Source organism: Micromesistius poutassou (genome assembly GCF_964030765.1).
Source record: "Micromesistius poutassou genome assembly, chromosome: 21".
NCBI classification, from domain to species: Eukaryota; Metazoa; Chordata; class Actinopteri; order Gadiformes; family Gadidae; genus Micromesistius; species Micromesistius poutassou.
Window position 1 is genome coordinate 2,214,594 of NC_140291.1, and position 18,022 is coordinate 2,232,615.

The 18,022-nt window shown below is 46.2% G+C and overlaps 2 protein-coding genes across 2 annotated transcripts in view; one reads left to right on the forward strand and one right to left on the reverse strand.

Annotated features, from left to right (window-relative positions):
* Positions 1-1,004, forward strand: hs3st3l (heparan sulfate (glucosamine) 3-O-sulfotransferase 3-like; the record flags this gene model as incomplete). The annotated part of the gene is given in 4 exon segments (XM_084485539.1): positions 1-223; positions 616-867; positions 870-979; positions 981-1,004. Coding segments are annotated over 4 exon segments (609 nt in total).
* Positions 1,005-6,307: 5,303 nt separating this feature from the next.
* gsg1l2b (gsg1-like 2b) overlaps positions 6,308-18,022 on the reverse strand; it is a gene marked incomplete at both ends in the record, with an annotated part of 12,585 nt that continues 870 nt past the window's right edge. Inside the window, 4 exons of the mRNA XM_084486024.1 lie at positions 6,308-6,647; positions 7,538-7,649; positions 13,556-13,708; positions 17,942-17,989. Coding sequence (XP_084342150.1) covers positions 6,308-6,647; positions 7,538-7,649; positions 13,556-13,708; positions 17,942-17,989 — 653 coding nt within the window. The remainder of the gene's footprint in view (positions 6,648-7,537; positions 7,650-13,555; positions 13,709-17,941; positions 17,990-18,022) is intronic.

Below are 18,022 nucleotides of genomic sequence, written 5' to 3' on the forward strand. Positions count from 1 at the left end.
ATGCCCAAGGCCCTGGAGGGCCAGATCGTCATGGAGAAGACGCCCCGCTACTTCGTCACCGCCGAAGCGCCGGAGCGCGTGCACGCCATGTCCCGCGGCGTGAAGCTGATCGTGGTGGTCCGGGACCCCGTGACCCGGGCCATATCGGACTACACCCAGATCATCTCCAAGACCCCCAACATCCCCCCCTTCGAGGGCCTCGTCTTCAAGAACCGCACCACAGGTCGGACACCCGCTTCACACCCTTGACGTTGTGTTTTGACACACGAGGTCTCCGATCAGTACTTTACGTCGATATTCATATGACATGTCTCTCTTTGATAATTTATCCACTGATTAAAAGCACTAGTACTATTCTATGACATTGTTATTTCTTATAGATTATTATTATTATTGGAACATTGGCATTCGTATCGATGACGTAAAAATCACAATATTTTGAACACTTTTAAACAGTTTAACAGTTTTATATTGTATGGTAACGCCAGATTGACTGGTGAACCCTGCATTATGAAGTATACGTTCATACTATCTGTGTATGGAGGCCCTATTATGATATGGTCACAGGCCGGTCCTGACGGTGGTTCTGTCGTGTTCTGGCCCTCCCTCCCGCAGGTCAGGTCGACGCCCAGTGGAGCCCGCTGTGGATCGGCCTGTACGCCCAGCACCTGGAGCGCTGGCTGGCCTGGTTCCCCCGGCGCCAGATCCACCTGGTCAGCGGCGAGACGCTGATCTCCGACCCAGCCGGCGAGCTGGCCCGCGTGCAGGACTTCCTGGGCCTCCAGCGCATCGTGACCGACAAGCACTTCTACTTCAACAAGACCAAGGGCTTCCCCTGCCTGAAGAAGCCCGAGGAAGCAGCAAGCCCCACTGCCTGGGCAAGACCAAGGGACGCACGCACGCCTCCATCCGCCCCGCCGTCATCCGCCGCCTCCGGGACTTCTACCGGCCCCACAACCAGCGCTTCTACCGCATGGTGGGGCCAGGACTTTGGGTGGCAGTGAGGCCCTCTCCTGCAGCAAGGGATGGTCTCATCGGGTTTAGGGTTTTGGAATGGCCTCAGGACATAAATAAAAGCCTATGGTGGCACGGTGGACTGAACAGACTGAACAGCCCCCCCAGCAGAACCCCTATGCAGGACTGAAGCCAACTGGACTTTTGGGGAGAGGGGGGGGTGGACGTTTTGGGGGTTCAAAACCTATCCTGTAAGAGTGGTCAAATCCTCCCAGTGTAGTGTTTCATTCTTTATCCCCCCCCCCCCCGCTCCGCTCCGCTCTCTATCAATCAATCATGAGGTTTGAGACATGCGGCTAAAGAGGGTTCCGAATGTGTGTGTGTCTGATTAGGGGTGCAGAGTGTGTGTGCGTCTAAGGAGGGGTTCAGAGTGTGTGTGTGTTTGATTAGGGGTGCAGAGTGTGTGTGTGTGTGTGTGTGTGTCTGAGGAGGGGTTCAGCCATAGAACAGACATTGCTCTGACATTCCATACTTACGCGGGAGCCTGATGTCATGGACGAGGTAATATCTTCACGTATACTGTGATTCTGTGTAGAATAGCTCTCGGGGTTTCGGGGAAAAAACGACATGGACTACGAGTGAAACGGAAAAAAGTACGATTGGATACGACAGACAATAATGTGTGATTGAGAACGAGTGGCGGAGCTACAGCTGGTACATCCGTTGCAACCTGTGTAACTTCATCATCTCTGTGTCTGCACTCAGCAGACACTGCGGTGTTGTAGAAGGTCTGAGCCTGGGGATGGATCCTGGAAAGTGATTAACAGGAAATGAAAACTTGATCGCATCACTTTTCAGCCCTTGCCTTTTTATACCTGTAACAGTCTCTGAGGTTATTGTTGAGCACACCTATGGGCAATCAATGTGCGCGGATTGTGTGTCAACCTTCACCGCTGTGATTCCTGGAAGAGGCGGGAACCGGGCAAAGATGGCAAGATGGCGGCGGGTGGCGGACGGATGGGAGGATGAATGTTTTATGCGGGGAGCAGCGGGAAGGCTGAGTGCACCCGGAAAACGTCTTTCCGAGGAGCTTGGATATGACGGAGTGGTTTTGTATTTCGTGAATAATAGATGTGGGTCGGGAATTCTGCAAAGATTACCACTGTGGTTCTCGCTTGTCCTCCCACCTGAGATGTGGGCTGTTTTACAGATTATTTTGCCCGTTGTGTATGAGGCCCCCCCCCCCCCCAGCCCCCCCCCCCCCCCCACCCCCCCTCTGACCGGCTCGGTGCGCAGGTGAAATGTTTCTGAGTCTACCTGGTAGCCTATGGACCCTCATGGCTTCTGTGTTCAGGAAACGGACTCACTGCTGTTTGGGTTTGCATGTATTTGCACTAGTTTGAAAGCATAAAAAGAAAACATTAAAATACTCTTTTCAAGCAGAGATCTGTGTCAATCGATTCTAGATTTTTTTTTTTTTTTTACATATATTTACTTGGTTATAACTATATTACTAATATATACATATATATATATATAAATATAATTTTTTATATATTATTATTATATATTTACTTGGTTATAACTATATTACTAATATATATATATATAATTTTTCAATTTGTTTTACATCGATTTGTAAAAAGTGCACATTGATTCGATGTGCACTTTTAACAAATTATTCTTAAACTCAAAAGGGATAAAAGTGTACATATCCTATTAGGATATGTATACTTTTATCCCTTTTGAGTGTGTACACACCACACACTGTGTGTTGTGCAGGGAACGGCCCCTCAATATTTTAAAGACTGTCAATGTACGAAGTATCTTAAGACTAATTATGGAGACAAAAACAAAATCAACCAATAAAAAAGTCCATTTGAATTTAATTTATACAAACGGTCGTCAACGGTTAATACTAGTGCGCCATTACTGCTAAGTGAGAGGCGAGCGCCCTCTTGTGGCAAATGTACCGAGGAGGGCGAATAACGTTAGCAAATACTGAAAGAAAAATACTTTTGTATTGAGTTATCCCCTAATTTACCATTAACAATATTTCCCATACAAATACACAGTTTTTATCCATATCAATTTTTTAAGGTTGCAAAAAACACACTGTAACAAAAGAGAACGACTAAAAAATATAACATCTAAAACACGGTCATGACATAATCCTAAAACCCATGCTTCAGCAAATCAAAAAGATATCAAAACCGTACAAACGTAAATAATTAATTAATACACTCAATTCTGAACGGGCTCTACTTCACATTCTTCTTTCGGAAGGAATAAATAAATAAATAAATAAATAAATACATACATTCATTAATACACAATATTATACAATAGATATTTTTTTCAAATGCACTTTAAGTCAATACCAATAACAACAAATGCAGTCTCTTGTTACTCGGTATGTTTTTTCTAGAATTCTCTGCTCTAATACAAGTGAATGTTCAGAAGAAGAAGCCCAACTATTTGGTTGGCGTCTCGAAGAAAGGGCCATGATTAAGTAGTAGTTGTCATCTAGTAAAAACAATCAAAAAAATCCTAAAACTAAAAAAAAACATCTGATGTATTTTACTCCCTTCACAAACAAGGAGACAGCAGAAAACCACCGTTTTTTTTTTTTTTCCCCCCAGCAGCTTGGCACAGATATATACTATCATACGATAGAGCATATATACATATAAATCAGGTCACGTTTATCTCCTAACAGGGCTTTTGATAATGGTACTAATAAAAAAGGGATTTTCCCTCGTTAAGAAATGTAGTGAGGTCAGACGATGGTGTTTCGATCAAGCTTTAATCAAAGGCACTCAGCACAGCTCTCGCCGCGGCTCCGTTCATCGGACCGTACACTGGCTGTGCAATCTGCATCCACCCCCCCCCCCCCCCCCCCCGGTGAGCCTCAACAAGTCGTACACGTACAACATTCACGAACAATCCTCTCTTTCTTCTAAAAATCCGCCGACGAGGAACTTTTCCAATAATAAGAAGAAAAAGGAGGACAATAGCTGGCCAGTGGCCATTAATAGATTTACAACTACAACAGGCAACGCAACTAGTCAGAGAGTGGATCGAGCTGCTTTATGGTGTATAGCAGGGAGCCGGCGGCCGTTAACCTGCAAGGCGGCGTGAGGCAGCAGTGCATAACGTGTGGCTCCTGCGGTTCAGTGTTAAAACCAATAGCGATACAGGGTCCTTCTGTCCTAACAACTGGGTTCTTAAAGCTGCAAGTTAAAAATTTTCCCTTGCTCTGTGTGTCGTTGTTTAATTTGAACATTGATTTGGTCACACGGTCACGTCACGTTATCTGTTGCTACAGAGCTGGACGCACAACGACCACGAAACGTAATCTTCAGTGGGGCTAGCAGAAGTAACCACGTCAGTGTTGTTTCCAAGAAAGACAGAAAGGAAAGGAAAGGAAAGGACGTGAGAAAACCCAGGGAAGCTAACCGGAGCCTGCGGACAGCATTGTCCCATTCTCTTTGATGAGGGCAACGCGTCAGCTTCTATGTGTTGGTCACTGAACAGGCCTGCTGGACTGATACTGTCAGTGGTAGTGGTAGTGACAGTGGTAGTGGTGGTGGTAGTGGTAGTGGTAGTGTAGTGGTAGTGGTGGTGGTAGTGGTAGTGACAGTGGTAGTGGTAGTGGTAGTGGTAGTGGTAGTGGTAGTGGTAGTGGTAGTGGTAGTGGTAGTGGTAGTAGTGGTGGTAGTGGTAGGGTGATGGTAGTGGTAATGTAGTGGTGGTGGTGGTGGTAGTGGTAGTGGTAGTGTAATGGTAGTGACAGTGGTAGTGGTAGTGGTAGTGTTAATGGTAGTGATAGTGGTAGTAGCAGTGGTAGTGATAGTGGTAGTGTAGTGGTAGTAGTAGTGTAGTGGTGGTGGTGATGGTAGTGGTAGTGGTAGTGGTGGTGGTGGTGGTAGTGGTGATGGTAGTGGTGGTAGTGTAGTGGTGGTGGTAGTGTAGTGGTAGTGGTGGTGGTAGTGATAGTGGTAGTGGTAGTGACAGTGGTAGTGGTGGTGGTAGTAGTGGTAGTGTAGTGGTAGTGGTGGTGGTAGTGTAGTGGTAGTGGTGGTAGTGTAGTGGTAGTGGTTGTAGTGTAGTGGTAGTGGTGGTGGTAGTGGTAGTGGTAGTGGTAGTAGTGGTGGTAGTGGTAGTGGTAGTGTAGTGGTAGTGACAGTGGTAGTGGTAGTGTAGTGGTAGTGATAGTGGTAGTGGTAGGTAGTAGTGACAGTGGTAGTGATAGTGGTAGTGATAGTGGTAGTGGTAGGGAGTAGTGGTGGTAGTGGTAATGGTAGTGGTAGTGATAGTGGTAGTGGTGGTGGTAGTGACAGTGGTAGTGACAGTGGTAGTGGTGGTGGTAGTGACAGTGGTAGTGTAGTGGTAGTGGTGGTGATAGCGGTAGTGTAATGGTAGTGGTAGTAGTAGTGGTAGTGGTAGTGAGTTGGGCTCTGCTGTGTGTTCCTCATGTGGAGAGTAACGTTGGCTTGGCAAATCAGTCCCCTCCACAGATTTGTGCATGTGTTTGTGTGTGTATGTGAGTGTGTGTGTGAGTGTATGTGTGTGTGTGTGTGTGTATGTGAGTGTGTGTGTGTGTATGTGAGTGTGTGTGCGTGTGTGTGTGTATGTGAGAGTGTGTGTGTGTATATGTACGTGTGTATGTGTGTGTGTAGTTCCCTGTTTCTTAGCTCGTCTTTGGGCCCTACGTTTGGCATTTGAATTATGGTAAATGGGGTACGATCAATACCATTCTAGACCGCCCTACTTTTCTCCGTCCATTTTTTTCCCACAGTGGGCGAAACCATTGAGGTGAACGTCGAGCAGGGGTCAAAGGTCAGCAGCTGTGACCTGGCCGCCGTTACTGAAAGACTCAGGGAACAGCTTCATCCGTTCTGACAGTGTGTGTGTTTGTGTGCATACATAACTGTGTGTGTGAGTGTGTGTGTGTTTGTGTGCATACATAACTGTGTGTGTGTGTGTTTGTGTGTATACATAACTGTGTGTCTGTGTGTGTGTGTGTTTGAGTGTATACATAACTGTGTGTGTGTGTGTGTGTGTGTTTGTGTGCATACATAACTGTGTGTGTGTGTGTGTGTGTGTTTGTGTCCACACACATACACACGCTCTCTCGAACACACTTTCTCTCTGACACGCACTCATACACACACACACACACACACACACACAGACAGAGTGTGAGTGTGTGTGTGTGTGTGTGTGTGTGTGACCCCCCCCCCCCCCCCCCCGGCCTCCAACACACACACACACACACACACACACACACACACACACACACACACAGACACAGCGCCACTGTCCTCCCCCCCCCCCCCCCGTGCCCCCCTCAGCAGTACTCCTCGCCGTGGCGGTCGTGGGGCGGCAGGTCGTTGAGGTCCAGGAAGACGGAGGCGCCGGACATCTTGCGCCCGCCGCCGCCGCCGCCGCCGTTGGTGGTGGCGGAGGAGGAGGACAGGTCCAGCAGCTCCTGGGCGGTGCTGGGCACGGAGCTGATGTACATGTCCCACACCTGCTCGGGGGAGTCCAGCTCCAGCAGCCTCTGCTTGATCTTCAGGTTCTTCTCGATGTTGCGGCGCTTGTGCTTGAACTCCAGGATGGTCTTGGTGTAGCGGTTGATGGTGGTGACGGAGGACGCCATGCAGGCGGTGAATGAGCTCCACGCCAGGCTGGAGTGGTAGAGGGGGGAGGGGGGGAGGGGGATAGGGAGGGGGGGGAGGGAGGAGGGAGGGAGGGGAGGAGAGAGGGAGAGAGAGAGAGAGAGAGGGGGGGAGGGAGAGAGAGAGAGAGAGAGGGAGAGAGAGAGAGAGAGAGAGAGAGGGAGGGGGGGGAGGGAGAGAGAGATGGAGAGAGATGGAGAGAGAGAGAGAGAGAGAGAGAGAGGGAGGGAGGGAGAGGGACAGAGAGGGAGAGAGGGAGGGGGGGAGGGGGAGAGAGAGAGAGAGAGGGGGGGAGGAAATGAAGAGAGATGGAGAGAGATGGAGAGAGAGAGGGAGAGAGAGAGAGAGAGAGAGAGGGGGGGAGGAAGATAAAGAGAGACACACATGAACCCAAATCCTACAAATATGAAGGAACACATGAACAAAGAATACAATTCTAAATAAATATATAACTGCACAGCATCTCTCAGAGAGAGAGGGACAGGAGAGCGAGAGAGAGCCAGAGAGAGAGCCAGAGAGAGAGAGAGAGAGAGAGAGAGGAGCAGAGCTGTCTCTTGTCAAGTGTTTTTAATTAAAAAATCATTCCTGCTGTTGTTTGGATTTTTGTTTACATTAATTAGTTGATTGATTCTCGAATTTATGAGCACACTTCTGAGATGCTATGACCTCCACACCATTTTCAATTAAATACGCAAGTAAACAACTCACAGTATCCCTTGTTGTACACATTCACAAAGTGTTATAATATCTATAACATTTTGTACTAATACAGTGTACCAAATATGTACCAAGTAAAGGCATCTGTCATCAGAAGAGCATAATGTACTTGATGAACGACGTCATGTGTCAGAAGGAACACACCAAGGAAGATGCTTTGGGGTTACTTATAGGTCACCTACATGTACGACCAGCTGTAGTCCCACGTCTGCGGTTTCCAGTCCTCCGGGCCCAGGCTGACTGTGAGCTGAAAGGCCGTGGTATACATCATGTGGGCCACCATGCCTAGCAGACCTAACAAAGGCAAATAGAAACTCGTGGTGAATACACATGCAGTCCCCCGTCTAACCACTGGGTGGCGGTGTTGCGCTACCTTCTTCTGATTGTAAAAAAAAAAAAACGCAAACTCATTTTCCTCAGTTCTTCCTCAGAAGATCCATGCCCATCTATCAGGTCTCTAGATTATAAAACAAACAACCCCTGATTCTATTTCTGTTCTTAAGTGTTGGCCTACCGAAGTAGGCTTTTCCTTTGCAACCTCACATTTATTGGGAGTAAAATAAAAAAAAATGGTTGGTCTCCGGAAAAAGAATCCTTAATAATATAAGCTAATTATGAATTAATTCATGTTATCAATCAGTTATCCGCATTTGACAATGCCAAAATACACCTGGTTTTATTACAACGGTAATGATGAGCCCTTTGAAATCGATGTGCCTTGTCTCAGACATTAACTTGAGGGATTCTTCTCTTGCTTCCCCTGACATTCAACAACCTTCGCAAAGGGTTTGAGAACAGAACTGCTGAGTAACATCATGGAAGTCAAAAAAGCAATTTTAATGGGTTATTAGAATCCACTGAAATTCAGCCTTTGAAAGAGAGGCGCTGCTAGATATATATATTTTCTTATTAATGCAGAGAGTATATTAAGTATTTAATGGGAAAAGTAGGCAAAAAATGCCTTGTAGTTATATTTCATGTCACATAAATAATCTTCATTTCATGCTTTAATGAAACGTTTCCCTGTATTTGTTGCCTATACATTGATAACAATAGCTGACACACTGTGTAGGTGTAAACAAACAGGACTAAAAGACGCAATTCCTGCAGCCCTCATCCCCACAGTGGGTCGACATAGCGGGGCCATTCATTTTAAGGGTCAAGGCTGCCTTGGTAACTTAAGCTATCTGGAGGACAGACCATCCTTCATGATAACCGCACGCACGCACGCACACACACACACGCACACACACACACACACACACACACACACACACACACACACACACAAACACAATCTCCTCTTCGTCTGCATGTGTGCCCGGACGTCCTTATCGAGCAGCCAGATTTATCTCGGCAGTACAGAAGAAGCGGTATAGCGGATGGCCTCGGCTGGTGAAAGGGTCGTCTTATCTGTGTGGGAAGAGCTGGAGCAGACGCAGCTACCGAAGAGACTGTGGTGGAAACAGAGCTATCTATGTGTAGAGATTAGAGGTCAGCGTGGGAACTAAGGCAGCTACTGAAGAACATCGAGTGATCAGGTGATAACTCGTTCAGTACGGGTGATTCTCGTGGATTAGGGCAACGCTTCGACGTTTGAAGCTCATAGGCAATGAGGGCTTCCCTTTATTAAGAGTTTCATAGTTTCCCTGAAACCCCATCAAGTTCTTAAAACGTGCATACCTAACTCTTAATTTGGGTAAGGGTTAGGGCTCTTAATATTACTCTTAATAACGCATGTATTTCATTGAACCAAGGGACTACCTTTCCCTTGTTAACCCCTTGAGATGCTAAATCTCTTTTTTCAAGAGACTTGGCTGCAGTACATGAAGTTACAACCTCGATGAAACGCAACATAAAAATGCAAACAATAGTGCAAAAAGAATAGCACATGGTATGGCATTAGTTAAAACGTAAGTAGAACATCTACAATTTCCAATAGTAGTTCCGCAAAGGACGTGGAAAAACACAATGCCCAGTTTGACCCCCAAACACAAAGGCTGCATTCTGGGAGATTTGAAAGGGACTGACATGGTGACATTTGTGAACACATTTGTCAGAATCATGGCGTCCCCTGATACGTGATGTCCCCTGATTGTGTTACATAGTGACTCACACTTCCCTCAACCTGTACCCTTCAGCTAGGTCCGCCTGAGTGCGACATCACGTAGGGAGAGCGATGAAGAGAGAGGTAGCGCAAGAGAGATGGAGAACAAGGTATGACGAGAGAGAGAGAGGAGAAGACAGAGAGTGCATGGGTGTGCTACGGAAACCACAGTTTAGTTCAGTGTGTGACAGACAGTTTAGTTCAGTGTGTGACAGACAGTTTAGTTCAGTGTGTGACAGACAGTTTAGTTCAGTGTGTGACAGACAGTTTAGTTCACTGTGTGACAGACAGATGGTTTAGTTCACTGTGTGACAGACAGATAGTTTAGTTCACTGTGTAACAGACCGATTGTTTATCTCAATGTGTAACAGACGGATTGTTTAGTTCACTGTGTGACAGACAGATGGTTTAGTTCACTATGTGACATACGGCTTGTTTAGTTCACTGTGTGACCGACAGATTGTTAAATTCACTGTGTGACAGAGAGATTGTGTATCTCAATGTGCTGCAGACAGATTGTAAAGTTCACAGTGTGTAACAAACTGAATGTTTGATTCACTGTGTAACATATTGTTTAGTTTAAGGCTTTACTGATTGCTTAGTTCACTGTGTAACAAATATTGTTTAGTTTACTCCGTCACATATTGCCTAGTTCCATGTGTAACAGATGGTTTAGTTCATTGTGTTACATGTCTAGTTCCCTGTAGCAGACATGTCTAGTTCTCTGTAACAGACATGTCTAGTTCTCTGTGTAACAGACGTGTCTAGTTCTCTGTGTAACAGACGTGTCTAGTTCACTGTGTAACAGACGTGTCTAGTTCTCTGTGTAACAGACGTGTCTAGTTCTCTGTGTAACAGACGTGTCTAGTTCTCTGTGTAGCAGACGTGTCTAGTTCTCTGTGTAACAGACGTGTCTAGTTCTCTGTGTAGCAGACGTGTCTAGTTCTCTGTGTAACAGACATGTCTAGTTCTCTGTGTAACAGACGTGTCTAGTTCTCTGTGTAACAGACGTGTCTAGTTCTCTGTGTAACAGACGTGTCTAGTTCTCTGTGTAGCAGACGTGTCTAGTTCTCTGTGTAACATCGAAGAGAGATTGCAGCGCACGCCTCTCTAACCAGCTGGGACCAGAGGAGCTGCTCTGTGTTCTGGCTGCCCCTGCCCTCCGCAGCTTCAAGACGCCTTGGCTCTTTAATCTTTTCTGCTTCATACTGACTGTGTCGGTTCTTCTTAAAAGTGTCTCTGCTTTCTGTTGAGGAATAGGTCTTCCATAACTCTCGCCTAGTTCTCTCCATTCCAGTTCATTTCTAATCTTCCCTGTCTCTCACCCCCACCACACCCATCACCCTCCCTTCCCACTGCTTGCTACTGTCGTGTTAAATGGACAGAATTTGAAACCTCAACCACTCACAAGAATCAAGCACCAGACATCCACCACACCTTGCAGGAACGAAAGCAGGGTTTTTCCTAACAATGGGATTACCCCCCCTCAAGTTCCCAATTCTTATTCCTCAGCCCGGCGGTTCTGGTCGGTTCTGTAAGGCATCCCCACCTCAGAATTATCATAACATTATGCAAATGGCGGCAGCCCTCGGTCACGGAGAGCGTGTCGAAATCCCGAGATCCGACAGCCTTCCGTGATCCCCCATGCGAACATTCATAATGTTCCCTTCACCCTGGTCGGCTCTGGGAACGTCCAGGAACACATCCAGGAACACACACTTCTGTGCTCTCGTTTTGTGTCGTGGAAACAGCCTCTGTGGAGAGGTTTACACTAGGGAAATCTTTTCAAGTTTGTATGTAGAAAAAAAAAAAAAGCGACTGACAGTGCTGTCCAGATTTGATATTGAATCATCAAAGTGCAAGGTGCATGAATCATAAAAATGAAAGCAGGCACAGTGGGGCAAAATATTATTATTATTATTACAAAATATATATATTGTTTTGACGACCGGTGACATCTCAGCTCGAAGTTGACGACGGCGAGAACCTTTTGCTAGTCCAACGAGACTGAGTGGGGCATACAGCTCCTCTGGTTGCCTACATCTCTATTACAACAGTTCCGGCTTGCTTGGACAGAGAAAACGTCTCTTTTCATCGCGCTCTTACAACGCTTTCATAAACAGGGCCTGTCTGTTTCATTGGCCACTTGTTGTTTCCTGATTGTGGGAAATTACATTACTTATTGTAAAAGTATGATGCACATCCTGCAAACTCTCACATTCATCTTCTGCTTTAACAGGAGGTAAGGATTAGGATTCTGTTACGACGGTGGCACTATGACCAAATTATTATATTTGATTGTCCCATGCATAACTCATACAACACTCATACAATCTATTCTGAATTTCCCTATTTTATTGAAACTATACCTTATCCCACATTAGCAGATATTTCACCCTCATTCCATACCTCATTCAAAGGTTTTTTTTTAACATAACATTGTATAATATATACATACACAAATACCGGCGAATGCACAGAATATTATCTAGGCCGGTTCCCTCAAGCCTCACTCAAACCCCAAAGTGTGGGAAACGTCCGGTATACATTTGGGGCACAGTGAAGGGGAAATTGCTTATTTTTAATTAAACAGTTAATTGTATCAGCACAGTGGGAATGTATGCTGAACAACAAAACACGTTTAGCACCAGAGAGACAAGCCCCTCCAGCATCTCTCCCCCTCTTCCCCTACTTCATTGGCCCGTCCTGAACTCTCCTCTCTCTCTCTTCGTCACTCTGTGATGAAGGGCTTTAATAAAGCTTCCTCCGGTGTCTTCTAACGGGTCCTCTGGTGCTTGTTACAGTCAGGCGAGGACGGACCACTTTTAGTAATCCATTCAGCCTCATAAAAACATATCCAACTGTAATGCCTGACTTAATTTCCACTATTTTATGGGACGAAGCTGAGCTAGCTAGAAACTCATTGTGGGTGGCGCCGTTCATTATCTCAACAGCATATCTTAACGTATAAATCATTTAAAGCGTTTGGTAAACCCCTGTTTAAGCAGAACTTCGAGTAGACTCCAAAAAAATCTGTTGAGGCAACACAAAAGTTGTGAGGGTAGTGGAGAGAGCCGACCCGGTCGGGTCCGTGGAAACTGGTGCTTGACGCGTGGGAGAAAGTTATCAGGACGCACGAAACACTTGGTCGCGCAGCGCTAATAGAAAATGACCCCTCTGAGAGAAGGGTTTCTAGGCCGCTGAAATCCCCCCCCCCCCCCATCCTGTTTAACCGTGTGAAAAATAAACCTGAAATGAAATAAATGTAATAACACTGAACAGGCTATAACTGAAAAAGTGATACGGTTTTTTAAGTACGCTTTAATGTAATTCTCTGCGACAAAAAAAAAGAGGAGAAGTAGAAACTAAAAAACGCTACGGAGACTAGCTCTCACTGTTGAATCACCGCCGCGGATCGCTTTCACAGAGTGGATTAAAAATAAGGTCACTACTAAGTCCTCTGTTAACAATGGAGGGATAGAGTATGGTTGGACCGGCGTGTGAAGGGCTGATACCCGGGAGTGCATGAGTAAAAGGTGATAAATAAACACTGTGAGAATGACACACCCTCATAAAGTTTAATTTGAAAGCATTGCAGAATGTGTTATTGATTGCGTGCCGTTCTGTGAATGTTGTTTATCCCTGTACCTAACCTAACGAGACCTGAAAGGCTGCGTTGTCCAACAAACACTTTATTGATTTCCGCTTTTCCAGTGTATATATCTGTATCTATATGTATATATCTGTGATGACGGCGTTGACCGATTTTGTTTGCCTTGCTTGCCATCAACAACCCCTCATCAACGCCACACCGGTCTCCTTAAAGCAGAGGGCAGTTAATTACACTGTTTTAAATGTTTTTAAAACAGTGACAGTAGCATGGAATTTGCAGCAATAAGAAACGTTGGTCATCATTATGATCATCATCATAACGACCCTTGTCATCATCATCATCATCATCATCATCATCATCATCCTCAAGGTCAACATCATCATCATCATCACCACCATCGCCATCATCTTCATCACCATCATCTTCATCATCATCACCATCATCATAATCACGGGAGAGCCCCAGGAGGACGAGCTTTACCTGACAGAACGGTGAAGATGGCGGCGAAGGCGTTCAGCTTCAGTCCGTCGATGACATTTCCAATCTGGCACACTTCGATGGACATGAGGATCCCCCCGGTGGCCAGCAGGAGGATGTACAGGCACTCGGCCACTATACACAGCCAGAGCACGCCTAGAGAGGGAGTATAACATTGGAAGAACAATTAGAGGAACCGATTAGGGAGGAGGGGTAATTAGGCTGAAAGAGGAGGAGGAGGATGATGAGGGTGGGCCGGTGGGAAGGGAGGAGGGGATAGGGGAGGAGGGGGGAAGGAGGAGGAGGAGAGGTTGGAGAGGGGAGGAGGGGAGAAGGGGGGAGGGAGGATAAGGAGGAGGAGGAGGAGCTGGAGCGAGGAGGAGGGGGTGGGGAGGGAGGAGGAGGATGGGGTGGAGAGAGGAGGAGGGGTTGGAGACGGGGGAAGGAGGAGGAGGAGGGGTTGGAGAGGGGACGGAGGTAGAGGGGGGGCGGAGAGGCGGGAGGGAGGTGGAGGAGGAGGAGGAGCTGGAGCGAGGAGGGGGTGGAGGGAGGCAGATGGAGGAGTGTGTAGTGGATGAGGAGGGGGACAGATGTGAGAGGGAGAGAGGTGAAATTGATTTAGAAAAAAATATGACCAGGGGAGGGGAGGGAATGGGAAGTAAGGACGGAGATACCAAAGGGAATGTGGGTGTGTTGGATGTGTGTTTGTGTGTGTTAGGTGTGTGTGTGTGTGTGTGACGTGTGTGTGTGTGTGTGTGTGTTGAGAAAGCTGGCCTGGTGACCCGCTCACCCATATCATTAACCTTCTCTGTCAGCGAGACAGAGAAGATACATCACCGGCTGAGACACAGAGCACCTTGAGTAGACACACACACAACACACACACACACACACACACACACACACACACACACACACACACACACACACACACACACAGATACACCGGCTACAGAGCTTCAACAAGATGACACCGACAGCTATATAATACAACCTATCCAAGGGCGCTTTAGGTAGTAATTACATCGTCAGAAGGATATCTGCCTGACATAATATGACTTGACGACTGATACCTCTCGGTTAATAGAAATATCTTCTGGTGGATTAAATCATATATTTATATGTTCTAAATATATATATATATAAATATAAATACTTTCACATTTATAACACAATAAATTCAATATATATATTTTTTTTAAGATGAAGCGAAAAAGTTTAGCAAATAAAAATAAAAAGCTTGCCTGGAAGGGACTTGACAGTCTGAACGAAAGAGAACGAGAACAAGAGAACAAGACGTAAAACCGTAAAATAACCACAACACATTGCAGAGGGGATGTATCCACCAAGCCTATATTAAATATCTTGTCAGTAAATGTCCAAAAGTACATTCAAATACATCTCAAAGTCAGCCAATACACTCAGGATGGTACGGGTGTGGTCTCTCCCCCTCCCTCCCTCTACTTGTTGTTTTGTGCAGTCCTTACTTCCTCAAAGTCTGAGGCGCAGTCAACAGGCACCGTTGCTGTAATGTGACGGGGGCCTGGCTCCATCTACATGAGTGACTGGTTATTGGTCACTTGCTTGGGTATGTAGCCAGCAGTGAAAAGAGAGACCACACCCATTCAATCAGAGTGAAGGAGAAGAAGGCAATCAATAAACTGAGATGACGCAAGATTGCGATGGATTTCCTAGAACATAATGTTGTTCTGATGCTTTATGCACACCTTGGTAACATCGATAGAAGTAAATTACAAACTCAAAGTAGGGACTCAAAGTAGTTTAGTCAATTTTCGTTCAACATATTTGGATATTCTCCCTTGTTTAACACACAGGATTAGAGCATTACTATGGGATGTAATAATCACCGACCAATGAGGGAGATTAAAGACACAGATAAATGGAGCGTAGAGCAGAGGGACAGACCTCCTTTCACACCTGTCACTCACTAATACCTCCCAAGCCTGGTCACAGGAAAGCACACACACACACAGACACACACACACACACACATTCACACACAAACATATTCCCCTGCCTGCACCCACACATACACACATGCACACACGCACACACGCACACACAGACACATACACACACATTGGCTGGTCAGTGAAGCCTTCGACAATTGGATATAATGGATAATCACATCACAAGGAGTGTGTGTGTGTGTGTGCTTGTGTGTTGGAGGGAATGTATGTGTGTGCATGTGTGCATGTGTGTGTGTCAGAGGGGGAGAGTGTGTGTGTGTGTGTGTGTGTTTGCGTGTGTGTGTCAGAGGGAGAGTGTGTGTGTGTTTGTGTGTGTGTGTGTGTGTGTGTGTGTGCATGGTCAGAGGGAGAGATAGCACAAGGCATATCCTTTCATACTCCTACAGCTGTAAGCCAGGCCTACAGCCTTTCTACTGTAGCCTGGCCTACAGCTGTAGAATGACCTACAGCTGTAGACTGACCTACAGCAGTAAGCAGTAGCCTGACCTACAGCTGTAGAATGACCTACAGCTGTAGACTGACCTACAGCTGTAGGTCATCTATCTCCTCCTATCTCCTGAAATCTATCTCCTCTGTGTACGTGTTGACGTCCACTAGGACACACCTCTGACACCGTTGTGCACAGTTGTGTACGCATTCAAAGGAGATCAGGCTCGCCGTGCTGCAGTGAGGTGATCATGTCAGGTACCTCCAGCTGAACGTCCTAGAGTTGACCTTCACAGGAGCCATGGCCTCCACGGTGTGTGAACTGAATGAGACGTGATCTACAAAGCACCACTTTTGTTTTGCACACAATATTACAAATACATAAAGTTGGAAAAGAATGCCTGCACTGCAGCTTCCCAGCCTAATATCACGGCTACTCATTGATTGAAGTGGATGTGGAGTCTATTTGTTTAACAGCGTTTGTACTCAATAGGTGTTTGGAGGCACAGTACGGGGACCGGAGGTGACAGCGGTTTGGAAGCAGTGAGCAGCAAACGCTCGAAAAGAAATGCGTTTGTAATCAAAAAGGGGCGGATTGGCTTTCCCCCTGGATTGATCCACTCGCCTCCACCCGGGATTAATTCATGACTACGCTGCTGATGTCCGACCCTGTGGTCGCACTCTGGGAACATCACAGGTCGGGGTGGGGGGGTTCTGCTGCTGCCACGACGATGCTTCACAGTGAGATACACACATTTCTTTTTCACACGTTGAGCCTTGAGTTGGGATTGGCTAAAAACATACTGGCTGTTGAAAAGTGCTGACTGATCACATGGTGTGTTGGAGGAAAACCGGGAAGCCACACGCCCCATTCTTCGCATGTCGGGCCGTGTGATTTATGTCCCCGTGGCCGAGGCGTTTTCAGCCGTCGAATGTCGTAGTCGATGGTTTTCTTAATAACTGAAATGGCTCTAGACATCTGTCCCGCCTCCCAGGGTAGCCGAGGCACTTAATCTCGGCATTTCTTTTTATTTTGTTGTCCGATGTTGATGGATGAAGCCGAGGTGACCTTCCACACACCGGTGTCTGGGTCCACGTATCCGGGTTAAACTGGATATTTATTGGTCACATTTTTACAAGTTGTGTTGTGCATCGATTGCTGCGTGGATGGATTAGGCGTTAGTTCATGGTGGTCACCACCAGGATGCTGTTCTGAAGGACAGAGGACTTCTTGAACCCTGGTCAGGTTTTTTCCTCACTACGCATCAAACAACATAACTGTCCTCCTCCACGTGAAGAACGTCGCGATGTCCAACGAAGCCTTTTTGCCTGCTTGTACCCGGAGGCATTGAGCTTGTGTTCAAATGACGACCATAAAAGCAGAATGGATTGCACACGCACATCAGTGTGACCGAGTCAATCTAGATTTCCGGCTTGTGTCGTAAATTAACATCTAAAGTGCACCTCATTTACCCCGTGTGCAACGGACACGTTATAGAGATAGGACTACACAACGGCCCGACTGTCACTTAGACACCATATGGATGAGAGGATGTATGATATGATGCATGATTTATGGTCGCTGGTTGCTGTGTGTTTGCAGCCACCAGAACAACCTTTCCACAGAGCTACGGAGGACAATATTGTAATCGGAATCCGATTGATACTTGATATGACATATCTGGTGAAAACAATGACACTGCTGATTTAGGTTGTTCTGGCTGATTTAGTGTGTATTAAGAGGCAATTTCTGCGGCCGTTTTACATTTATTTGATTTTATGAATTGCAAGGGTTGAATCAAACTAACCTTCAACGGCATTATTATGATTCCACTCACATGTTACACTAATGTGCAGTCAATTAATGGTAGCAGATAAATGTCCTCAGTAACTGTCATAGGTGATGGTCAGTGCTGGTATTATTGGCTAGATTTACCACACAGTAACACTTGGTTTTGGTTCATAAACTGACCTCTTTCATTTGAAGGCGCCACATACAAGAAACTTCTGCAGTTTTCACCTGGAAAAAATGGAGAACACACGTCAAACTTAG